This window comes from Vigna radiata, chromosome 5, assembly GCF_000741045.1.
Source record: "Vigna radiata var. radiata cultivar VC1973A chromosome 5, Vradiata_ver6, whole genome shotgun sequence".
NCBI classification, from domain to species: domain Eukaryota; kingdom Viridiplantae; phylum Streptophyta; class Magnoliopsida; order Fabales; family Fabaceae; genus Vigna; species Vigna radiata.
This window is the reverse complement of record NC_028355.1, coordinates 20,795,252-20,821,801: the sequence shown is the minus strand read 5'-3', so window position 1 is coordinate 20,821,801 and position 26,550 is coordinate 20,795,252. Positions and strand designations below refer to the sequence as shown.

Here is a 26,550-nt window from a genome sequence, read left to right as displayed (position 1 = left end):
TTCGTTGATTTTATTTAATTTACTTTCAATTTTAAATTTTGGAAAAAAAAATTGTCATTGTTTTAAAATTAGATGAAAATTTGTTCATTATTTTTAAAATTAAAAGGAGATTTTCTTTTCATTATTTTTAAAATTATAAGGTGAGTTCTTCGTTATTTTAAAAATTATATGGAACATTATTTATTATTTTTAGAATTAGAAGGAAAATTCTAATTTATTTCTAAAATTAGAAAGAAAAATTGAATTTACTTTTAAAATTAGAAAGAAAATTCTTTATTAATTCTAAAATTACAACAAAAATTCTTCATTTTTAAAATTAGAAGAAAAATTATTTATTATTTTTAAAATTATAAAGAAAAATATTAATTTCAAAATTACAAGGAAAATTCTAATTTATTTCTAAAATTTGAAGAAAAAATCTAATTTATTTTTAAAACTAGAAAGAGAATTCTTTATTATTTTTAAATTTAGAAAAATTCTTTTTCATTATCTTTAAACCAACTATAATCCTACTTTTCACATAAATAAAAAATCAAATAAAAATTTAATAGTTATATTTCAATAATAGAGTCAAGTTAGTTTAAAAATAACGAAAAAAATATTTAATAAAAGTATGAATTTTAATAAAACTAAAATTTAGTCTTAATTTAAAAAGAGACAAAAATAAGATTGAATTGAACAAAAATAACAAAAAATATTGTAACTAAATAAAATAAAATAAAATTAAGGAAAATTATTATTGAATTGAATAAAAGGCAATAACACATGGGATTGACTTTGACACGTGAGACTATTGTTATTACCTGAAAATTGTATTACTAACAGTGTCATGTTATACAATATTAACATTACATATGAATAACTTTTTTAAATAAAAAAAAAATAAAAATTCATAAACTGACATATATGATGTATATTGTTCATCTCCCTTTAACAATTTAGATAGTATTATAAAAAATAACTAAATTGATCGAAGGAAATGAGGACCAAAGCAAAAAAATAGGAGCCAAAATAATATTTAAGCTATTTATTTATTATTTAGAAAATTGTATAGTGATTAAACATTTTTGTATTTACATTTTAATTTGAAATTAGAATTCCTGTTTTAAATTTTAAAATAATTTAGTTTTTAAACTTTTTAAATGAATAAATAAACTTTAATATAATTTAGCTTTTTCACTTTTTAAATGAATAAATAAAGTTATATAGAGTTGTTAAATCCTTTTGACAAATTCAATTCAATGTCAATCTTAAATACTATTTAATCATAATAAAAATTTAATCAAAAGAGATGTTAACGAATTTCAAATTTACTTTCAAAAACTAAAAATATATCATGCAATTAAAATGAAAATATCTTTATTTGAAAGAAGTGAGTTGTTAAAGTATATATAAGACATTAAAAACTTATAAGAAATGTGATAGGTTATATATATATATATATATATATATATATATATATAGTTTTGTTAAGAAGATAATGATATTATCTTTTTTTATAATTTTAGACAAAATATTTAACTTGGAGGTAACAATATTCTTCTTTCATAAATGTTTAACTTAAAAATATTGAATAAATTGTTTTGGTTAATAATATATAAATAAATAAATTTTAATATATCGATGAAATATTTTATAAGTCTTAATAATAAATCACATATTATGTATCTTCTGTAATACACAACATATTATCTGTATGTTATATTAGGTAATACATTGTCCACACCTTATACTCGATTATGTGCTTTTAGATTAGATTAACAATGTCTATTTTAAGTGTTTCCCGGTTATATTTGAGTTTAATGTTTAAATAGTCATAGATGCATTTGATATTATTATGTTTTCTACTGTTGTATTTTGGAATTTGTGGAGAAAAATCCATTTTACAAAAAACCAATACAAGGTATTGCACAAAGTACTTAACAACAAAAATGGAGTTTTTTTTTTTTTTTTTCGCATGAAGGCATATATGAAAAAGAAAAGTATATTACAATTGATTATAATGCATATTTAGATTAGACTAACACTGTGCTACATAAAAATAAATCTATTAATTCATTTCTACGATGGTAAACCATCGTAAGTGTATTTGGGAGAATTAATTTATTAATATTTTAAAATAATAACAATGATTTGAAGAAAATGTTTTTGTTAGGTAGAAGAATTATTGTTGTCTTGATGGAGAGATTCTCCTGCAGAAGTCATGCAGTTTCAGGATCCACTAAATGTTTTATTAGTTTATTTTTATTGGTTAATTAGTTAATTAATGAAAATTGTTAAAAAGACAGAAGAAGAGAAAACAGATTTGCCTAACTTTGACAGCAGAACCAGCTGGAACAGCACAGCACCCACTCAAATTATAATAGCCACTCTGTAAATTTCTCTGCATTCCCAAAATACCCTTCTTTTATCTTCTCATTTCCCTTCTATATAAACACTCCTTCACCTTCTTCACTTCATTCGCATTCCTTTCTCTCGCTACACTGCTTCCGTCAAAACCCTAAATCACTCATAAACAATGGCTTCTTCTCAGGTCCTAACCATCACCACAATGGCGGTCCTTCTTGCCGTCGTCTCCACCGCTTTTGCCGCCGATGCGCCGGCGCCTAGTCCTACCTCTCCGGCTTCTGTCATCTCTCCCTCCTTCGTCGCGGGTTTTCTAGCCGCTGCCGTTGCTCTCGTCTTCGGATCTTCTCACAGGATCTGAACATGCAGAGCTTCTGCCTTGAGATTTTCAATTCCTCTATTTTTTGTGTGGATTTACCAGAGATCGAGGCTTGCCTAGTAGTATATAGCTCTCTCATGTGTTGATGTGCAGAGATTTCATCTGTTTATTTCTGTATCTTTAGTTATTTTGCTATATTTTTTGAGTATTATTATTTGTGATATTTGTTTCGGTACATAATGGATTTCTTTTATTTTCTAGTTTGTGCTTCTTTGTAAGTTTTTTTTTATTAATTTTTTTTTTTTAGTTTTTCTGTGAATTCAGGTGTTCATATCAATAGATGATGTTATCTATTGTCTGTGACCATTCTTTAATTTTGATAATGACTTTTGCATAAGCATGCAAAATATTAAAAGAAGATAGAAAAATATTATATTTAAACACCCATTTGAAGGTCTTAAGTTCAAAAATTAAAAATTAATTTACAAAGGAATAATAAATTCAGTGTACATGGAAGATTGATAAAGACATTTTTGTTGTCCTATATAGAAACTTGTAATTGAAGAAAACAGAGTATAAGTTTGTGGGGACAAGAATAATTTCTATTGACAATTGAAGCTTGTCCATTAAGGGTCAACCATAGTTGTGTTACCCTTGCTTCATGTGTGTTTACACATAAACTAAAATTATGCAGTGCCTTAAATGCTATACCAAATCATGTTACTACTATAATAACATTATTAAAATTTTCTAATAATTGGTAATATGTTTTGGTGAAAATCTATGTACTTTATTAATACTTTTTTTTTTCTAAGGAGAAAAATATATATAAAGTAATATTTGTGATGTTCATAAATCATAATTAAATTTTTGTTTCAATAATATCAAATTATATTTAATAATTTTCTATTATAGATATTATAGAGAACAGACTCTATTTTTATTTAAAAATAACAACATAGTTATGTTATTTTTATTTATTTTTTAAATAATTATCATGAATTTTAAAACATATAAAAATTCAAGTTAAGCAAAATCAGAGTCTTTCCATTGAGACAGGAAAAAAATACATTCTCCAAATAAAAATTAAAGTTAAATTTAGTTGTATTTTTGGTTTATTATAAATTTGGATTTGCTAGTCCAAATTTAATCAAATTATTTTATTCTCTTAAATTTTCAAAAATACATTTAAAGCCAAATTTGAGAGTTTTTTTAAAATATTTATAATTCCTCTATTTTGGGGAAATTGAAATTGATAATTATTTTCAAATTTATTCCTATTGTTGTTTATAACTTTTGTAATGTAGTTTATTTTCAAATAAAAATATGTTAGGATGGTTGGAGCCATAGAAATGGTATGGTTAATTAAACAATTAAACATCCTTGGCACAGCTCAACATGAGGTAATTACCCTCACACCCCAGTTCTAACATTTGGATTATTGCAGTTCATGTAACTATATTTTTTTATGGCCAATTAAATTAAATTAAATTTACGTTAAATAATTTGAGTCATAGATTGATCCATCACTCATACAAATATTTTATTAATTTTTTTATCATTTTTATAAGTTTTTTATTATAATTATTTATGTATTGATAATTTGATATTTTTAAATCTTATAATATTAATCAATAATTTTTAAATAATTTAAATGTTTAAATTTGAATTAATTCTTTAATTTTTAATTATTATTATAATTGATGGAATAGGTAAACATTAATTGTATTATTATGAAATAAATAAGTTGAATCAATCCCTTTCATATTCTTTCTTAATATACATATAATAATAATAATAATTTAGAAAAATAAAATAATCTTAAGTCAATCCATTTACCTATCAACATATAATAGTAGTATAATATTATAAAATCTCTAATTCACCAAAAATTAAATGTAATTGAACTAATACATTTTTAATTGAGAGCCAGATTTAGTCACTCTCACTCTCACACCCTACACCCATGGACATCTTCCATGGCATATATCAGCACTTCATTTGTTAAAATGCAGATTGAAATTCAATAATATTAAATAATTTATTAATTACATTACTTTAAAAAGGAATGATTAGTGAAAATTAATAAAATACTTGAAATGCAACCAAAAATAAAAACATAATCCATAGAGATGAGTTTTAAAGTACAAAATATATACAAGGATTTATATTTAATTTCAGCTTAGAAAAGTGAATTTGAATCTAGGATTTTAAAGCTTTCAAGAAATGTACCAAAAAAACTTGTTAAAGTGATTGTTTAACCTATCAATACTTATCAATATTGACAATTGATGATTTTAACTCCACTTTTTATTTGTATATACATATTTTGTCTTCAACCAAAACTATCTTCACTTTTTAATGTGTCAAACCTTTGAATCCATACTTCATCACGACAAAGCTTCTAAGAATAATTGCTTGAGATTTCGGATTATTAATTTGTGTGTAGAAGGGGATAACAATCATCAAAGAATGTTAGGAAAAAAATAAATAGAAACCATGGGAAAAAGAAAAGAATACTGAATCAAATTCGAAAAAGGAAAAAACAAAGATAACACACATCATCATACCTATGAGCAAACAAATTCCTTTGATTCCATTATTTAAAAAGATTAAGAATCATTTACTTGTCATAAAAGTAAGAACTTCAATTTAATTCAACAAAGGAAATTATCACAGCCTTCAAGAAGACGCTTTTTTTTTAATGTTCATTGCTAGAGAACACTAACAAAGGTATTGTGAGAACCCCATTGCTAAAAGAGTGATATCGTTTTATGTTAAAATTGTTGTAAAAAATGAGGGAGTAAATGAGAATCTGTGTGATGAAATGAATAATAGGAAATATTGTCAAAAGATGTTGTGAGACACATTGTGTTAGTGAAAATGTCCCTCCTTGAGGACACCTAGTCATTTTGCAATTCCGAAGCAGTTTTCCAGACTAGGAAAGAAAGGAAATGAAGACAAGGAGATTAAGCTAAGCAGTGGCAAAGCTAAAATATTTAATATTTTGATTTCGATGAGTTGGCATCCAGCTTTGATGTCATGCCATGCTTTACAAAATCCATGCATTTCCTACATCCTTACCAAACATAAAGCTTAGCATCTTCACTTCTCAACATTCATAGCCTCATTAACTTTTCTCTCTACTCAGAGTCAGACTCCATGTTTCCCATTGCTTTCAAACCTCTTGGTCTCTGCATAAAAATAAATTATATTTCTTTATTTATGTGCCACAAAAATTATCGTCTTTTCATAATTGCAGAAATGAATCTTCCTCTTTTTTTTTTTTTTTTTCATTCCATTTACCTTTTTGGATATTTTCTTCTCCCTAACTTCGTATCGTTCCAAGGTAAGATCGCACAACCATGCACCAGGACTAACGAGCTGTCAAACAAATTAAACAATATTTAAAACACAAATCACATTTAAAACACAAATCACGCATGCACTTATTTGTACAGAAAGAACCCAATAAACAAATAAATACGAACATTTTCATCTTTACTTCATCAAAGTTTATAAAGATGCAAGGATAAGAGAAGAAGAAAATAAAAAAAAATATTTGAATGCACAAGAAATTATAATATTATAAATATAAAAGAAGATCAAACCTTATATACACCAAAACATAAACTTAAACCTAAAAACATAAACTTAAACCTAAAAGCATCACTAGAAAAAGCTAACTAAAATTTTTTAGTTCTCTTCACAATCAGGAAGAAGTGTATAAAAAATGTGTCACGAATTTTTATTATTTAAAAGCCTAGCAATAAAGATGGCTTATAAGCTATAAAAAAGAAATTCTAAAACCGAAATGAAAATGGTATAGATGTAACATGTTATTACACAAGGCTATATATTTATTTCTTTCAACTATTTCTATATCATGAGTGTAATATTTTGGCTAGATGAGAGTAAACAAGAATTTCTTCCGGTATTCCATCCAGCTAAGAAGAGGTCAACCGGTTTCTAAATTTGTCCGCTAGTTAGTAGGAGTTTTGGTCTTTTGTTGATAAGTCTGTGTAATGACTATTCATATTCAACCAGGTACGTCCACTACAACTGACACCACTCATTACACAGAAGATGTAATCCAGTATGGTTGCTCCCACTTTTTAATATATAAATCCAAACTCCACTGGACAGGTGTGATACTCTCTTATTATTTATTTATTAATTCTTTCACTTAATTTATTATTTGTTATTTCTGGACCAGAACCCATTTAAAGTGTCACTGAATAGATAAATATCAAGTGGCAGAATATTATCAATAATAAATAAGTCATAATATCAATAATAAATAACAGTAATAATATCAGTAATAATAATATTAAAACCTCAGTTTTACTATTGATTTTCAATACCAGTTTTATGATCACGATCACTGTTTCACCCTTTATTAAAGAACACAATTTTCAATACCAGGTTTAAGAACCTGGCATGTTTGGGCCACCTAGAACCAAAAAAAAAACAGATTTTTTTTAATTGAAGTACTGCTGCACACAGATTATTATACTAATCGGTAGGTGTATGCATCAAATTCAAGAAAACTATTCACTTCTATTTTACTATAATTTGTTGGTAGCTTATTCAGCTTTCAGGGATTCATCGGTGACCATGTGGAGGAGTAGACTAATCTTGATCTGTGCAGACACTTCCAATAAGTAATAATGAAAAATAAGTAATAAAGCAAATAAACAAATATGATTAAATATTATTATTTTAATAAATTAAAAAATAAATATGTCTCCCGTAAAAATAGTGATGACTACGTACAGATGATGGTGATGTTATACTACTTAATTATTTTGGTGACTAACTATTCGGTATGAGCCAAGCTCCCTTCGACGCGTGTAATGCACTCCACAGCTGCCAACCGTGTATAGCTTTTTCAGGAAAAGGGAAAAGCAAAATACCAAAGAAAAAAAAAAAGAAGGCACTCACCTAAAAGAATACTACCACAAATCAACTACTAAAATTAGAATATGCTACAAATAAATCTGTCCCACAATTCAACTTTTTAATAAAAAATAATAATCCTATTAAAAATTATTAGTCAAATTTTCTGATGGGTTAAGCTTTATACTAATAATAATATGCTTTTAAAAAAATTAAAATATGATTTATTTGGTTTTCACACCCATTTTAATATTGTTATTATGCCCTTACTAAGCAAAATAATTAGAACACCTTTCTTGTTGAGTGAGTACCAAAACAAGGTCATCGAACCTCTGTCAGAGAGTACTTCATCCAAATTATGAATTTCGTTGAGATTTGTTTTTACTTTGTCATTGTATTACTACTAGAAAATAAATTGATGGGAGCTGCTATGATTTAAGATATTGGACATCAAGAAAAGATCATGCTGATGTGATGAATAACAATAATAAAGTTGAAGAAAATAATGAAAAAGCAGAGAAGGGGAAGTGAGGCTTACATTGAGGGTGCGCTGAATGAATTTAGCTCTCTTCTTGGGTCTCTGAGGCAGCTTTGAGCCCTTAATGGCAAGAAAATCTTCTTCCTTCTCCTTGTTGGTCAAGGCAATCACGAACTTCGGGGGCCACACAGGCGGAGCGGCGTCTCCGCTGCCGGAGGGCGACCCTCCCTTCTTGCTATCGTGCGCAGTATCCGATGAGGCTGCAGACTTGTTGTTGTCATTAAGGTGGTTGTTATGGGTCCCCCTCTTATCGTGCGCACCCCTGTCCGGTGAGGCAATTCCCCTAACGCCCCCGTTGCTTTGTCCTCCTCTCATGGCACTTGAACCTTCTGAGTTCCTAAATTACAACCCAAAAATTTAAAACGCAAACACAACACACATGTAATAATTATCCTATGTGTCTTTCTTAATCGTAAGAACGTGAATCACATCACATAACACGACATAATAAATAGGGCAAACGAAGATGCATTTCAGAGGTTATTTTAGAGTTAATAAACATATATGTATATATTATTATATTATATTATGTATGAAAAGTAACCAGGGAGTGGTGAGTTTACGAAATTAACCTTGGGTGATTGATCTAGATCCAAGGGTGGGAGAGGCTGGAATCTATGTAGACAGATTTTTTAGCGTAGAAAAAGGGATGGTTTTTGGCTCTTTGCGGGGCTTTGTATTTGTATCTTGGTTTGAAGGAGAGTTGGGTAGTTAATTTATTTTGGTTGATGAGAAGAGAATTGGATATTTGAGTCGAACCTCGAGGGGCCTAGCCTAAGAGAGAAAGTGTGTGTGATTCCCTATAACGGGCACAGCTGGTTCCACGGTTTCTTTGGAGCCGTTGGATTGAGAGAGCTTTATTATTGGGCAATCAAGATGAAGATTGCTACGTGGTGGAATGATGAAGGAGACTGGACGGATCTGCGACCTGGTCCCTTCGATCCGACGGCCAAAATGGAAAAGGACGTTTCGTTAACACGTGGAAGGAAACCCTCCGTTCCATGGTTCCATGTGAATAATCAACTCCTGCTTCCGCCTCCTACATGTAGATCCAGAACCTGCAAATCCCCCTCTCCTCTAATCTAATCCTAATCCTATCTTCTACAACGCACAAACCTCCTTCATTACTTTTCTTTCTATGACATGAATTCAACATATTTTTTTCTTTTTTATATAATTTCCATAACAGTACTAAACAGTAACGAAACTTGTAATTAAATCTCACAGTAAATAAAATACCGGCCTGAGATTTGACAGAGTCAAAATAAATATCCCCTCATCTTCTAGGTTTTTCCATGGAAAACTCATCAAATATATAAAATCAAGATCTAGAAAAGAAAATGTCAACGGCAAAGAATCAACCACACCAACCTAAACCTCCCTAAGAAATCTCAAACCCCCTGTCAGACGTCAGAAGCAAAGCAGCAAGGCTTGGATTATTAACCTGATTTTCATTATAAGACTCGCCCTGACGCTACCAATGATTCCAAGTTAAAATGTAAAGAAACAGACACAAACTATTTTTGATTAAAAAATGAAACATCCAAATTAATAAAACAATGCCCAAAGGATTCCCCAAGTTTCCAACCGATTAAGCAAGAATCACGCTCCAACTATATGTGTTGTTTTCTTGCGTGCCTAAATATCATGGCGTTAATCCAAATTCAGAACCAGATATTATCAATATACCCTATCATCTAGTTGTGAGGCAGAGATTAGAGAAAGTGAGGTTAGCTTAGTGATTGACGATATCTGGAAACAAAATTTGACGGAAGTAAAGAAGGGGATCTCACGCACTTACTCACCGTGAGTTCCTCTTCATTGTTTAATTTGGATGAGACTGCAAGGACCTGACCAATTGGAGAGTCGACAGAATATAAGCCTTTGTGTATTCAGCCGAGATGAATTATAATATAATAATAATTTGAGTAGTAGCCCAAATTATTTTTAATTTTAAATTTATTTACAGTAATATTTGAAGCTTAAGATTCTTTGGGTGAGAAATGTGATTTACAAGTTGCACCACCCAACGAAATTTCGTGGCAGGACATCCCACTAAACAATTTCAAATCCACTCTCTGCCCCCACTACACTTTCAACTCATTCCCATGCCCACGCTGTGCTTTTTCTCTGCCACTTTTCTTTCCAGTTCTTCAGATAGATATTTATTTCACTCACACCCATGTGCTGCTTGCTTTCAAACTATTTATACTAATATCTTTCGCTAAAACTACCTTCACAGTACACCTACACCACCACAAACCCTAGCTTATTTATTTTATTTAATCAACAATATAAAACAGATCAAAACAAAACACTGGCCCACGCGCCACTGCGCCACCAACACCATCCTTGCCCTCAAGATAAGTATTGATGGAATCACACTCAACCAGAGAAAACCAAAATAAAAACAATTATTAAGATATGTAATATTAAGTAACGATTTTTAACTTTATGAATCACAACACAGAAATCTTCAATTTTCCCTCTTTTCCGTATAAAATCCCGAATTTTGTCAAATTGACCTATTCTCAGATCTCATTTCAGTCTCGCTCAATTATATTTGTTTTTTTTTTTAAAAAAAGATTAAATCATATTTATGGGGAAAGATAAAGTAACAAAGTGAATGACAAATTGCGTTACCTGAGAATTCGTTGCTGCGGAGAAGAAGGACGTTGACGGAGATTTGGATACCCGTTACTCTGATTATGATGATGATTGTTATTGTTGTTATTATGAGTGTGTCCAACTCCAAGGGTGTTATTATTGACACCGAAGGGGGGCTTATTTAAAGAATCCTTATCGGTTCTAACAACCCGGCGATCCACCCGAACCGTTGTCCTCTGAACCGGGCCTGAAGAATCGTCCTTAACCTGCACCTTCATGCACCTTAACCGCTTCCGATTCCCCCACTGCAACACCAAATCCGACGTCGTTCCCTGTCTAGCGCCATCGGAACTCGCCCTCAACAGCAACGACCCTTCCCCTCCGCTTTTATCTCTACCACCAGACACCGTGTTATTGCTTCGAATACTTGAATCTTTCTCCATTTCTTCAACCTTTCCCTGCCATCATCATCGTCATCATCACCATACTAGGTTAATTCAACTACTAGCTACCATAAAAATAATTAAAATTAAGATTTAGTCCTTCAAATTGCTACATTTTTAAATTCAAATTGAAATTGGATTTGTGTTCCTTCACAAACACAGACAGCGTCTCTCTCGTCCACATCCCAATTAACTGAGGTTACTACACTGTTTTAACAGGATTTGTGCAACGAATGGTCCATGGATTCCGAACAAAAAAAAAATTTACACTGAGCATCTTCTATATCTGGGTCAAGACAAAAATGGACGATGACAATAACAAGAGGGAGAGGAACCGAACACAGTGTAAATGTTCGGTGCACAAAGGTGCACAAAGAAAAAAAAAAGGTTCAAATTCAGTATTTCCACAGGACATCTAGGATAATGTGAAAACGAGACATCAATCGATTAAATTCAACTGGTCTTGGCGGTTCTGCTCAATGCCTCGTCTCTTCAAAAGCCACACTAGGATTGTATTGTGAGCGGTTGAGATTACGAAGAGCAACAAAAACACGAGTTAGACCAAAGAGATCCAGAAAAAACTGGATGTTTACCTTACAAAATTAACAATAACTAGAACATGAATCAATTCCTTCAGATGAAACCAAGGGGATTTTTTGTTTTCCTGCAGGAAATTATGAACAAGAGAGAAATCAGAGAACAATAACAAGAACATACTAACATCAAAACTGAATTAACTGTTGCGGCCAAGACTGCAAGGTTGCGATCAGAATCAATTTATTCAGTTCTAATTTTGATTAAGTACATTAGTTTCTCTCACCTAAATCAGGTCCGGCCAGAACTTCGTTTATGACTGTAGGAAAAGTGCCAGGATTTCAGTTCTGAAGCTGTGAAAAATGTAAATCTATGTTGAAAATTCAAGTAATAATGACATTCCAAAGCTTGTATCAGCGACGATGGATATAAACTCAGTCTTTACACCCAAGCAAGAAAACGATCACCTCTGTAATTACAGGGCAAGCAGAAAGTTCAGAGCTTCAAAACCCCTTTTTTTCTCACTAAAAATGTATCTGGGGAGGCCAAAAAAAATTCAGGAATAACTTAGCACAGACACCAAAGGAAGGAATAGAGGAACGAAATAAGGCAAAAACAAAACTGGGGTCTTATTTTCGAACCTTCAAAACTGGAAATCTTCTGCAACTTATTAATCGCAATGATCAAAGGAAATCTCCAGAACAGATTTCAGTTGAAAATTTAAAACGGAATTCGGATAAACTCATGAAAACACTCTTGGAACATGCATCTGAAAACATAAATGAGCCAACAAAATTGGGAGAAGAAAAAAAGATTGGAGATAAATACAAGTTTGGTTGTCGTTGGTGGGCAAAAGGAGGAAGAAAAGAAGAAAAGATAGATATTGATGCTGTCTAAATGGCTAACCCCATTGTATGTTTGAAAAAGTCAGATCCTGAAGATGAAAGTTTGGGCTATGTGAATTAGTGTTGTAAATTGGAGAGGAAGCGTGAGAGAGGTAAAGGAAGAGAAGAGAAGGAAAAAAAAAAGGTTGAAGAGGAAGCAGGTTGATGTTGTGATAGAACGAAAATGGGGTGTGTGTGTGGGTTGGTGTTTCCATTGAAGGACCTGTTTGTGTTATATACATACATCTTGTAGTACACACATAGACACTCCTGTGCACCTCACCGTAGATCAACAATCTCACGGCTTTCCTCTTTTCTCCCTCTAACCATTCACGGTTTACCCTTACACACCCCTTAAGTTAAGCCGCTCACCTATGCCCTTACGCCGTCAATGCTTTCACAGCAGGTTAACGGAATCTCTACACTCCTCACATTCCAAATTCCAATTATTATTTCAATGTTAATCCGATTTTGCTATCATGCTTTTTTAATATTATAATTAAATTATCTTTTAATTTTATATTTTCATATATTTTAAATAACTTCAGCATTTTATATTTTCATTTATCACCAATTATCATATACAAATATTTTAAAAAGAGTGCTAGATATTTCTCGTGTTAAATTTATTGAACTTTTTTGCAAAAACTATTTGATATTTTAAAATTTTAGTCTCCATAATAAAACATATATAATTATGAAATTCATAATAAAACATATTTTGTCTTCATTTCATTCCCGCCCTTGATATTTAACTACGGTTAACTAACCTGATCTTTACCACGCACCGAACCACAAAACCAGTTATCTACAACAACGTGGCAAATAGTAACTACGAATTTGGTTTCTTGACAGTTCTGTCTGTGAATGTCAGCTGTTTCGTGAATCATAAAAAGAGAGATAAATCTGATTCATACTTCAATCTAGCAACTAGGAATTGACCAAATCCTGGCTGTCCATCTATGTGTTATTCCAACTCTCATTTTAATTTCCAACAATTCCATAAATCAACTTTTTGTATAACATTCAAATTAAAACTTAAATCATTCATATTTCTTAAATAAAACACCTTAAAGTATATTGACCAAAAATTCTTTTGCAATTTTAAAGATGTCTAATACTTTTTTAGGGTTCAAAATTTCTTTCCAATGTTACTGTACCTTAAAAATATAAAATTACCCTTTAGTGGCTACCGTGTATTAATTGATATCTACATTTGACTTTTGTGTGTTAATTTTACATTATAATGATTATATAATTTAAAAATTATTTTTATCAAAAATACAGAGTTGGTTTAAGAAATAATGACCAAAGTGCAGTACATGACACAATGATATAACATAAGGTTAAACAATTATATTATTCAATATTGTGTATTGGTTTTTTTAGTATTTCTCATAAGGTACACATTTCTAGTCATTGGTTGCCAATGGATTTACAAGACCAAGTTCAACTCTCATAACACAATTGAACATTTAAAAGGCCCTTGCTGTTAAGGAATGCACACAACTTGAAGAGTTAGATTTCTTTGACACTTTTACTTGTGTTGTCAAACTAATAAATAACCTTGCGGCTCTTTCTTGCTTTTGTTGCATCCAACAACTGAATTTTGAAACAATTGATGTTAATAACGCCTTCCTTCATAACAACCTCAATGAGAAAGCTTACATGAAGCTCCCATTAGTCTTTGTACTGTCAAATCAAGCAAAGTTTGCAAATTACAACATTTCTCTACGAGCTCAAACAAGTTGGTTGTCTATGGTATGCCAAACTTTCCAATTTTCTTCTTTCAAATAATTATCATTGCTCCTCTTCTACATGACGATTCATACATCACTGCCTTACTCATTTATGTGAATGACATTGTGCTAACCAAGATTGATGTTAAATAGATTAATCATATCACTCTTGTACTACGTAAACACTTTTGCATCAAATCCTGTTTTTCGTGAACGAATATAACATATTGATATTAACTATCATTTTGTCTGATAAGAAATCACTTGTAGTCTTCTGAAATTTCTTCCTATCTCATCTATTGATGAAGCAATTGATATTTTTACTAAGTCGTTACCTCCTCAAACCTTCAAATACTTACATTTCAATTTGGAAATGAAGAACATATATGCCGAGAAGAGGGCTGATAAACTGTTTTATTTCCTTTTCCTTTCAGCGTGTTTGTGCTTAGCGCACTCCAACCGTTTGTTTTTATGCCTATATATATATATATATATATATATATATATATATATATATATATATATATATATAACTTTCCCTCTTTTATTTTTTAAGACTTTACGAATCAATAATATCAGTTTCGTTTCTCGTCTCCTTTCATCTCATCTCACTTATCTTTGTTTCTTCTCTTTCACTCTTCTCCACATAGTTTTGTACTACTTTCTCTTTGTTTTACTGCAGTGGATCTTTCTCATCTTCAGCATTCATGGTGGCACAAGCTTAAGGTAATATTTGTTAAACAAAATGTTGATTTATTGGAAGGGGGTACAGTGGGGAGGCCCTGCTGCCATCTCATACGGTAACTATGTGAACTGGATAATTAATAACATACAGAAAAGCAATGATTCAATCATATACGGATTCTAGCATGCACACTTCTTAAATTCATCCGTGCACCTAGATTTTTTACTTATATTGTAGGTGGACCATCTATAGTTGATGCCATTTTTGGCCAAATCAATGGCCATAGAATAAGAAGGTGAATATTAGAAAGGGTCTAATACAATCAAACTAAATAGAGTGAATCAAGGGAAACGGTACAAATGTTTTTAAGGCAGTCCCAGTCATCAATAAGTGGTTTGCCCAACAGGTATCGCAGTGCTAAGCAGTTCTGGATCCCTTTCAATGCTAAATAGAGAGCTTCTGGACCTGTTTCTGCAAGACCTTACTTCCAGGATTTGTTTCTGAGCAGCAGTTTTCCTACAAGAACCCACAACAGCTTTGTGGAACTGGGAAAGCAGTGAAGAGGAGAACAAGAAGATGTAATATAATTAGAAAAATTAAAGGTATACAGTAGAAAATAAAACCAGAGAGAGATACCCCTTCCCTCCTAATTTTTTCTTGTAGTTTTAGCATTAAGGCCAAGTTACCAACATTTCAAGAAACGAAACTACCAGACACTGACCCATGTTAGACAAAGCCATGAGACTCACAATTTTTCCGTATTTAACAAATCAACAAGGTTTATTATAATCTTTTCAAAGATTTCTTATCTCGATTGTTAAGTTCTGGTGGTTAGAGGAAATCATATATATACCTCTTATGGCACATTTGGTATTAGGAATGGGCTAATAGCCCTTCCCAAACTAAACCTTGGCAGCTTCAATACAAAATAGGATGTCACTGAATTGTTTAGTACATGAAACGAAGGTGGAATGGAATCTATTAATATCTCCCAACTATTAATATATCCCTTCAAATTTAAATTTTGGGAGCAGTTATTTTATCAAATAAATAATAAAAAAACTATTCTTCAACCGTATGATACCTTATCTCAGGAATGGATGAGATCTTCATCACCTTGGTCGACTGTTTTTGAAGGTGGTCCCTGGGAGTTTTACTCCAGGAAAGTATCATTGGCAGGATTTGTACTCAAATATAAGAAGAGTGGGAACCATACTGCACGCGTGGGAACCATAGTCTGAATTTCCAGTCATAGTCCTTTCTTTGACCTCTGGGCATAGCATTAAGAAGACATCTCACACAATTGAAACATATCCACTACCTCCTTGAATCCATCAAATATCAGTTCAGGAAATCAATCAAACAGACACATTTTCTCATGTATTTAAGCAACACAGGTATCAAATAGCATTCAGTTTATATGAAATCAAATTGAGTTTGAAACGTGATCTTACCAAAAGTTAAAAGAGTGTAGAGGGAAAAAGACCGGTCCATAAAAGACCTAACAACATCACTCATTAGAAAAAAAAAAAGTCATTAAGGGCATCAAACAATTTCTTTTATATATAAAGAATGGCTTGGTAAAACACAAAATAATAGGAAAATGCAGTTTTATAGTAGCATGTTCATATCATAGCATTCATGGGAATTCATCAAGGTCATGGAAATTGCCTGGGTAAAAGTATTGCATCTAATATATCTTATTTATATCCCCAATATACTTTCATTAATCATTTAAGGTTTTGATTGAAGAATAATGCACCCCAAGACAATACCCAGCTGTCTTCTGCTTTTGCAGATGTTTTTGCATAGATTATCAGACCTTCCGGAACAAGACCTTCAAAGATACTCCCTGATTCATTGCATAACTCACAAAACTAAGAATTAACAAGTAAATAGATAGAATAGATAGTGTGAAGATTGCACAAACAGTACACAAATCATAACGAATAGTAACTTACTAGGCTTTAAGAAGTTCGGAAGGGCAAATATTTGGTGTGAAGAAACACTGTCGTATAAAAAAACAAATGGCTCTAGAAGAATCAGCAATAACCAGTAGCATGCACTAAAATGTGAATATTGATACCGACGCTCTCTACTTCACTCTTCCTCACTCCTTTTTTCTTTTCCTTTTCTTTTCAGGCGGGGGATGTCGCATCCCCTGGTTTCTTTGTTCAGGAAACAATCAAATAAACAGAAAGCAGATATTAACCAGAACATTTTAAAATGCTATTGTTCTCTGAAAAAAAATATGCTGCATCTGAAATGATCAATTGTATAGCATAACAATATGATGGGTAAATGTTTATACACATCACCCAAATCAAACCACCAATGTGTCACTATTCCACTAGCGACAATACCAGTCCCCTGTTTAAAAATATCCAAATTCCTAGTGAATCGAAAAATATTCATAAAATCAGTATTAAATTTGATATATGTCATTTTAAACCATCATCTTAACCAACATTATTATAATTTTTAAATACAATCTATAAATCAAATTTAGCATTTGCAATCATTTAAAAACTTATTTTCTTAAAGTTTAGAAAATAGACTCTCCTAGCAAATTAAGTACATGTTACAATTTGTTCAGTCAGAATGGGAAATACTAGAAAAAAAATATCAATTCACTCATCTAAGTATATGAAATATAGTCATTTCATATATGGTGTAATTAGTGATATATTAATAGTTTTTGTATTGAATCAAGTATCAATTAAAAAAAAATAGAAAACTAAATTATTCTCTTGCAAGTTATGATTTATTTTTCAAACTAAATTGGGCATGATATGTACTTTAATTCGATATATATTGCAGTGGTAACATGTGTTGCTTCACTTTCACGGCAAAATATATAAAAGAAGGGTGAGAAGTTGAATGAGTACATACCTGTGATTACTGTAGCCAATGGAGCCCGCAATTAAAAGGACCCACATATTACCATCATCGGTTTCATGATGCCACCATATGCTTGAAAGAAGCTGGAAGCTACGGAAAGTAATAGAGTAATAGGAGGACCTGGTGGCGGCCACGAAGAGGAGGGTGGCAATGAGAAAGAGGATCGGAAAAGCGTTTGTGATGGGCGTAGAACTGAAGAAGAGAAGGTCAGAACAAAAAATGATGATGAAGACGGTGAATCTATCACCCACAGTTTCAGAGCTGATGATGTCTTCTATTAATGGTCATTCACATGGTGACAGTGAAGGACTGAGATTTAAGTTCTTGTTAACCAGTGGATCTATGTAATTTTTTTTTTCTTATTATTTATTTGAATAGGCTTAAGGTATATAAGAATAAATTTAAAATTAAAATTTGTAAGATTTAATTTATATAAGAGATTAAAGAAATTTACTTTTCAATTTATTTTACTTATACCTATTCAAATAAAATAAAAAACAATTTATCATTAAATCTTTTTAATTACTCTTTTCTAAATCTTTTCAAATGAGGACGTTGAGTTTTGTTCAACAACCTAAAATCTTAAGTAAAGTATTACAAAATAAAAAGTCTATTGAAATTAAAATTATAATTTAATTTTAAGTATTTGTCTTTAATTTATTTAATTATCGTTTTTTAATGATTTTTATTTTTCATACAAGTTTTTTTCATGAATATAAAAAGCTTGTTCAAATATTTAATTTTTGACCTCTACAATAGGGTTTTTATCTATTCATCATTACACTTCAGAAGTTTTTCATTTAATGAACTACTCTATTAAATTCAATAATTTGTAATTTTTCTTCATCAAATGTCCGCCAATGAATATTCCCTGCCTGTCATTCTACAAAATAAATACCGAGCAAACAAGATTCTAAAAATATAGAGAATAAATAAGAATTGAAATAAAAATACAAAATATTTCAAATACCTGAAAATGAATAATTGAGAACAGATATAAATAATCGAAAAAAAAAAACTAAAAGGTAGCCTTTTAACAAAAAAGTGAAAAAGTAAGGGATACCAACTTATTATTCTTTAAGTTATCAAAGTCTCATTATATATATTTTATTTGAATATCATGCTATTTTATCTTAAATATTTATTTTTACATATAAAATAAAAAACAACTTATATTTAATAAAAGAGTTAAATATGTTTTTAGTCTTTTAATTTTTAATCAAAATTAGAATTAGTTTCTCTTTGAAACTTTGGACTAATTGAGTTCCTTATCACTGCATGAATTTAGTCCTTTAACTAAAATTTGTTAATTTTATTTGAGATTTCAAATGCATTTTTCAATTAACATTGAACAAAAAATGTGTTAAACAGTGTAAGCAACTCAAATGCTATCATGAAATACGTTTAAAATGTCAAATAAACTTAACCAGATTTGGTTAAAAGGAATAAATTCACATATTTCTAAAATTGAGAGACTAAATTGGACCAAAGTTTTGAAGTGTGATTAATTTAAATTTTCATTAAAAATTAAGAAACCAAAAATATATTTAACCCTTAATAAAATAACAAATCATGTTGTATTTAGTTTTTAAAAGACATTTACAAGTACTATACTTTTAGAATTACATATTGGGTAAATTGAATCAGAAATTATGAAAAAATTAAAGATTTTAATAAAGTATCACACAAGTCACTTATCTTATTCATTTTCTTCTAAATTTACAGTAGACATTTGCTTATTTTTGTGTTAAAATTAACACTTATACCTCCTATTTTATTTATATTTATATATATTTTTTTACAAACTTTATTTTATAAATGTAATCACATATTTTATAATTATTTATTTTTTATATTTAAACCCTGTTTCTAAACTATTAGTTTTTAATTAATTGATTATATAAAATTTTATATTAGGACAATACAAAACCAGTAAACGTGTGATATATATACACCTTTTTTTTTCTTTATTTCCGTTACTTTATTCACTCCATTCTTGTGCCTTAAATTAATTAATATTAGTTACACCAAACCATGTGTTAGCTACCAGTGGCAAATGATAATAGCTCATTTGATTTCATTGTCATTGTGACTGAGAAAGTTCGCCCCAGTTTCGTAAATCACAGAAAAGAAAAATAAATCTGATTCATACTTCAATCTGGTAACTTTGAGCGTTACTTTATTATATCTTTTGATTTTTTTTAATAATTTACCAAATATATTAAGTTAAGAACGATAAGGATAGGGTTACTAGTTACTGCCATAGAATAAAAATGAAGGATAAGTTTACAAACACGATAACGTGCACTGTCATTATGCCATTAGAAGAAGTTGCAAGGGTCCTTATGGTTTCACTGTCTCTGCTAAAATAATAGTAAAATGGCTTGGTTACAGCATCTATTTTGCCCCAAATTACAATGTAAAGAAGAGGGTTCCCCAGCGTCCCATGTGTATTTACAGTGTTGGAATAAGAAATCATGACCAAAGTACAATACATGATGCAATGATAAATCATAAAGCTACAACCATTATACTCGGTCTCCAATGGGATACATTGTATGAATTATGCACTGAAACCGCTGCTCAAAGAACTCCAGGGACTTGCAGGAATACTGACGCATGCTTGTGCTGAGGCCTCGGCCATTTGCTCTTTCCGTATTCCAGCATTGCAGAGGTTTGCAAAGGACCTCATATGTTTCATCCCATACTGAGACAGGGATCCACAATGTGTCTCAAAAGTCCTAACCTGAATCAACAGTAGATTAAGGCACGGCTTTGTCAGAAATCCAAAACTTTAGTTCAATCAACAAACAAATGATGATTTATACTTTATAATTCAAATTCAACATCAATTATTCCAAGGCAAAACACTACCGGATGCCCTGCTGCCATCTCATACTGTAACTATGTGAACTGGATAATTAGTACCAAACAGAAAAGCAATGATTCAATCATAGATGGATTCTAGCATGCACACTTCTTAATTGGAGCACCCCTACCCCTAGATTTTGTACTTGTTATTGTAGGTGGGGTGGACCACCCATCGTTGATGCCTTTTTTTTTGCCAAATCAATGGCTACAGAATAAAGGTGCATGTTATTAGAAAAGATCTAATACATTCAAACTCAACAAAGTTAATCAAGGGAAACGGTACCAGTGTTTTAAGGCAGTCCCAGTCATCAACAAGTGGTTGCCCAGCAGGTCTAACACTGCTAAGCAGTTCTGGACCCTCTTCAATGCCAAATAACAGCTTTCCAATAAGTGTCACGCTGTCGTCTATATGCATTCTGTGAGACATTGCTTCTAGAATTTGTTTCTGAGCTACAGATTTCCTAGAAGAACCCAAAGGAGCTTTGCGGAACTGGAAAAACAGAAAGGAAGTAAAGAAGATAGAATATAATTAGAAAAAATAAAGGCTTACCATAGGAAATGACATCAGAGATATTCCCCCTCCCTCTTGCATCTTCTTTTCTTGTAGTTTTATCATTAAAGCCAAATTACCAAAATTTCAAGGAATGAAAACTACTAGCCACTCACTCGTCTAACATAAAGGCACGGGATTCACACAAATTTTCCATATTTTATCCAAGAAAACAAGTTCAAAGATTTCTCATCTAGCTAGTTAAAGTTCTGGTGCATCTACATATTTGTTAGTGGAAATCAATATATCCACTCCTACGGCACAGTTGGTACAAGGAAAGGGCTAATAGTCATTGGCCTAATAATAGCCAGTACTAGTGTAAAGCTTGGCAGCTTCAATCACGAATGGGATGTCACTCAATTGTTTGGAACATGAAATGAATGTGGAGTGAAATCAATGGGATCACAACTCCATTTAATAATATCTGCCAAGTATGAATATATGTATACCCCTGTGTGAGGATTGACTCAATAAAATCTGTTCAAAGATTCCTATATTGTCTAACAACATCCAGTCTTAATAGCATGTCTAGTAATCTGTGATATTTTGCTAAGACTGAAGCATATTATACTGGTGACCAGATGTGAGCGTCGTGTGCTGATGCTTGTGACCAGGCGTGGGTGGTAATGTTAGTTAGGTTGACTTTATCTATAAACAGGGACCTTGTGTCATCATTTGCAACATGTTACTGTCAGTTACCTAATGTTGTTACAAACTGTTAACCGAAAGAGTGAGTTCAAGAAGAAAAAATTTTCAAGTTGTAATTTATGTGTTCATGGTTAATTTTATTGTGGATATAAGTTGAAGTTCGCTAATACTTCATCTTCCTTGTGAGATCTTTTATCTCCTTCAAGCTCTTTCTACGAAATTCTATTGTGGTTAATTCTGTCATCAAATACTGTTTACGTGGTAGACGGTAGTGAACATAATAGTGCTGATTCTCAAAACCCTTCAAATTTAAACTTTGGGGGAAAAATCATGAAGATATGGTTAAGAAATATATATAACAATAAACTTGTTTTCAAACGTATGATACCTTATCCCAGAAATGGACAAGATCTGCATCACGTTGGTTGACTGCTTTTGAAGGTGGCACCAACGAGTTTTTCTCCAGAAAAGGAAAATTATCATTAGCAGGATTTGTACCCAAATATAAGGAGAGATTGTTCTTGCTAAGCCCTATGTCACCATACTGCATCACGTGGGAACCATAGGCTGAATTTCCATTGATAGTCCTTTGTTTCACCTGTGAGCATAGCTGTCAGACAACTGAAACATGTCTACTAGCTTCTTCGACCCATCAAATTTTTAGACATTTCTTGTCATATATTCAAACAACAAAGATATCAAATAACTTTCAGCTTGTATAAGTTTATTACAGACAGAACTAAGTAAGAAACGGGATCTTACCAATTCAAATTGTTGATGTAAAGTTTCTGTTCGCAAATTGTGAATGTCACTGTTCAAAAAGGTAGAGGGAAAAAGACCAGTCAATAAAAGACCTTACAACATTAGTTAATAGAAAACATAATCTTCCAGAAAGAAAAAAAAAAAAGTTATCAAGGGGCATGGAACAAAACTTATTTCATATAAAAAAGGGTTTGATAGAGTACAAAATAAGAGGCAAATACACATATGCAGTAGCATGTCTATATCACAGCAGTCACCGGCCTTCAACAAGGTCTTGGAAATTTCCCGCGTAAAAGGTATTGCATCCGATATATTTTTATAATCATTTAAGATTTGGAGAAATGAATAACACTAGTTTATATGCTTCTTTGATACGCTCTTATAGTCATACCTATCTTCCATCCAAGCAACACTGTACAGGTCACCCAGGCAGGTTTCATATTCAGCGGGGGGACTAGGATATTCCCCGGGACAATATGTTCCCCAACTGCTTTCTTCTGCATTAGCTGCTGTTGTTGCATAGATATTCAGCCCTTCAGGAAGAAGACCTTCAAAGATACTCCCAGATTCACATGCCTCTAGATAAAATACCTGCAGCAACATTGCATAAATCATAAATACTAAGAATTAGTAAGTAAATAGCCAGGTGAAGATTGATACAAATATTAAGTAAAACATAACTAGTGGCAACTTACTAGGCTTTTATACGTTCCAGAAGCATGTTTTTTCTTTAAGACTTCAATCAAATCGGAGGCATACATGTATGGATTAGTAGGCATCCCTGAAATCCATCCCCAGTACCCCGCCCCCAAGGAAAAATACCATATAAGAAATAGAAATGGGCAGGTATTTAGCGCGAAGAAACACTTCGATGTGTAAAGAAGAATCACAAAACAAATTGATAATAGAAGAATCAAGACCAATAAACAATAGTATGTAATAAAATGATCACGGACAAAAATGGATAACAGGACATTGACACTGAAGACCATATACTCCTCCACTTCACAATTCCGACCAGTTCTTTTTTTTGCCTTTTTTTTTCAGGCGGGGAATGCAGCTTCCTCTGGTTTCATATTTTACCCTTCAAGTTACCCAAACAAGGAAGAAAAAAAAAACAAAAAGAAAAAAACAGAAAGTAGAACTTAATCAGAACATTTTGAAATGCCACTGTTGTTCAAAAAAGGGAAAAAAGTTGCATCAGACATGATAAATTGTTTAGTATAGCTGTACGATGAGTGTATATGTCTTACTGAAATCAACCCACATACATGTTGCACTGTTCCTCTATGCTGCATAATACTACGTCTCCTCTTTAAAAAAAAAAATTCAAATTCAGCACTTGAGACAATCTTAAGAATCGGAAAATATCCATAAAACTGGTATGAATTTTGAAATATTACATCTAACAAAAACCAACATTTTAGAGTTCAAAGTTTTCAGTTTATTGTGCTTAGCTTGACAGCTATAGAGACTTTTGGCAAGGGAGGTATTATAGGTGTGCTAAACTTTCCTTTGACTGTTACATTCAATTCAAAATCAAGCAACGCCACATAATCAACCCAGCAAAAAAACACAGGAAACACATTTTCCATTAATAAGTCGCAATACAAGAAGGCTCGTATTAAAACGTAAACAGACCATGATTTTCATAATAAAGCTTCCATGAAAGGTTCAAAACTACCAACCTAACACTCCTGGACCGCCATGATCAGAATAGTATATAAATATATGATCATTGGGACCACTATCGACAACCTTCCCGCTACCACCGGTAAGAGCTGATTTATTTCCAAGTATAGCAGCAAAAAAATTGTTAACAGTGACATCTTCACCAACGTAATCCTGCCACAACAAGGTCCTTGTTAGGAATCTTTAAAACTCTAATTGGGAACAGGATATGGGATACCAGAGTAAGATAACATACCTTTGGGACTCCCTTGTAAACATCATTTCCATGAGGGCTGTTAATAATGACTCCAGGCCGTGGGTTCTCTTCATTGAAAGCAATGTCATCATACATAAATACCACAATATTTTCTTCTTTCAGACCACCTTTCCTCAGCAGTTGATACGCATGGCAAACATCAGACTGATGAAATGACAAATTTCGTCGGTTATCTCCAAATTAGATAAGCCATACAAAGAAGAGTTTTAATTCTCTCTATTCTTGTGCAAAAAAATGTACACTTCAGTAAATCAAACATCAGTGTAAACATGATTTTAAGGAAGTTATTATAAAAGTCAACAAACTTAAATATGATGATCCATCATCAGATGACACTGTGGAGACACTTTATACTGTAAGTGCGTGCACTTTTTACTCTACAAATGATAAATTGTTCCAGACTTTTATACCATGATTAGTTTCTTTAAAATATCAAAACTCAAGAGTCATAACCAAGAATTAGGGAGGCAAAACACGCCATGGTTAATTTACTTTTTGTCAGTTTCAGTGTGTTGCATCACTTTTAAGACTTCCTTACAGCTTTTACTCTCATAGAATGGTTTTATAGAATTAACACCTAATTCATTTATTTATGTTTTATTAGGTTAATTTTATGTCATCGGAATATACATGAGAAGACCTTATAAGTCCGAGGTTTTGAACTTATAACCTGAAAATTATTTGAATTAAATTGTCCAGTAAAAATTTTGGGTACGATCAGGATGATAAACCTGATCCAACTAAATCCACATTCACCTATACCAATAAGCTGATCTTTAGAAAAACAGAGACTAAAAGTAATATATCTAAGTGCAGTAAAGAACTACTTAGAATCAATCAGACAAATTAAAAAATATACACATACATAGCTGAGAGAGTTCATGACTGAATTTAAAAAGAAAGTAAATTAAGATGGAATGAATAATTGAATTTGCTGCCCTACCAAACAAACACAGAAGACAGGGAAATAATTAAACAGTAAAAAGTGGGAAAGAAGAAAAATGAGTGACCTGGTGTCTGTAATTCCAGTAGCCATTGGATCCGGCAATTAAAACGGCCCACCTCGTTCCCTCGTCATTCTCATCGGTAGCAGGTGCTTGGAAGAACCTGGAAGCTTCGGAGGGCATTCGGAGAATCTCGTCACGGCCACCGGAGACAAGGGTGATGAGGGTGGCTACGACAAAAATGATCGGGAAACGATTCATGATGGGCGTTGAATCGAAGAAAAGTAGGTTGGAAAGAAAAAATGATGACGAAGCAAACCAAGCAACCCTTCCTTAAATTATAATTTCAGATTAATTTAATTCAGGGAAGACAAAGACCGGTTGCTTTCGGGTGCGTTGCGTGGCTTTGGAGGTTTCCCTCCCTTTCCGGTTATAACTTACACTTTCAGAATAAGAAATCTTATTTTCCATATATACATTATAACCTTCTTATTAGAAACCACATGCTTTTAAAATATTAATAAAAGAATAATTATATAAAATTTGATATAAATTTATATTTAAAAACAATTTTATTTTAATTTATACTTTCGTTTTTTTAATTACTTGCATGTAACACATTACAAATTACTAATTTTTGACAACTGTACAAAGTATTTCTAGGTAAAAGTTGCAGCCCACTTTTTTTAGAAAACAAAAAGTGTACATTTTTTTCTTATAAATTCTGCTGTTTGATTTGTCCTCACACTTTGTTTTGTCTCCATACTTTGTCCCTACCATGTGTTTGATGTGTAAAATAAAATAATAAAAAAATTATCTATATTTATATAAAAAAATTATGAGAATATTTCTTTTCTATATACATTTTATTTTTCATTTTATCTTTTAAGTCGTTATTTTAAACTAATGTTATAATTAGTTTTTATATTTTA

General features: G+C 31.5%; 2 protein-coding genes across 9 annotated transcripts; both read right to left on the bottom strand.

The window, feature by feature from the left end:
* Positions 1-5,469: 5,469 nt before the first annotated feature.
* Positions 5,470-12,821, bottom strand: LOC106762032 (hybrid signal transduction histidine kinase K). 8 transcript variants are annotated; one of them, XM_014645716.2, is made up of 8 exons: positions 12,328-12,800; positions 12,154-12,222; positions 11,973-12,039; positions 11,746-11,816; positions 10,746-11,167; positions 8,103-8,439; positions 5,972-6,049; positions 5,470-5,859 (listed from the first exon to the last, which is right to left on the bottom strand). In XM_014645716.2, the coding sequence occupies exons 5-8, from the start codon at positions 11,150-11,152 to the stop codon at positions 5,809-5,811; spliced, it is 873 nt and encodes a 290-aa protein (XP_014501202.1). In that variant the 5' UTR covers positions 11,153-11,167; positions 11,746-11,816; positions 11,973-12,039; positions 12,154-12,222; positions 12,328-12,800; the 3' UTR covers positions 5,470-5,808. The 8 variants fall into 8 exon arrangements, with proteins under 8 accessions (XP_014501202.1, XP_022636654.1, XP_014501199.1 ...); XM_022780933.1 differs by having other exon boundaries at positions 11,973-12,222; positions 12,328-12,455; positions 12,593-12,800; XM_014645713.2 differs by having other exon boundaries at positions 11,973-12,222.
* Positions 12,822-20,137: 7,316 nt separating this feature from the next.
* LOC106762174 (vacuolar-processing enzyme) lies at positions 20,138-26,053 on the bottom strand. Its single transcript, XM_014645928.2, has 9 exons — positions 25,685-26,053; positions 24,654-24,818; positions 24,415-24,571; positions 23,422-23,507; positions 23,118-23,317; positions 22,727-22,775; positions 22,353-22,562; positions 21,050-21,256; positions 20,138-20,641 (listed from the first exon to the last, which is right to left on the bottom strand). The coding sequence occupies exons 1-9, from the start codon at positions 25,877-25,879 to the stop codon at positions 20,459-20,461; spliced, it is 1,452 nt and encodes a 483-aa protein (XP_014501414.1). The 5' UTR covers positions 25,880-26,053; the 3' UTR covers positions 20,138-20,458.
* Between the last annotated feature and the right edge of the window lie 497 nt (positions 26,054-26,550).

What these genes read in the sequence shown, in the direction of transcription:
- LOC106762032 (XM_014645714.2), bottom strand. Translation starts at nt 11,152, where the DNA reads ATGGAGAAAGATTCAAGTATTCGAAGCAATAACACGGTGTCTGGTGGT. An exon ending in TCATTCAGCGCACCCTCAAT is followed by an intron (nt 6,050 to 8,102) that starts GTAAGCCTCACT and finishes TTTGTTTGACAG; the next exon opens with CTCGTTAGTCCTGGTGCATG. An exon ending in AGAAGAAAATATCCAAAAAG is followed by an intron (nt 5,860 to 5,971) that starts GTAAATGGAATG and finishes ATTTTTATGCAG; the next exon opens with AGACCAAGAGGTTTGAAAGC.
- LOC106762174 (XM_014645928.2), bottom strand. Translation starts at nt 25,879, where the DNA reads ATGAATCGTTTCCCGATCATTTTTGTCGTAGCCACCCTCATCACCCTT. An exon ending in GTTGCTTGGATGGAAGATAG is followed by an intron (nt 22,776 to 23,117) that starts GTATGACTATAA and finishes CTTTTTGAACAG; the next exon opens with TGACATTCACAATTTGCGAA. An exon ending in GGGACTGCCTTAAAACACTG is followed by an intron (nt 20,642 to 21,049) that starts GTACCGTTTCCC and finishes CTGTTGATTCAG; the next exon opens with GTTAGGACTTTTGAGACACA.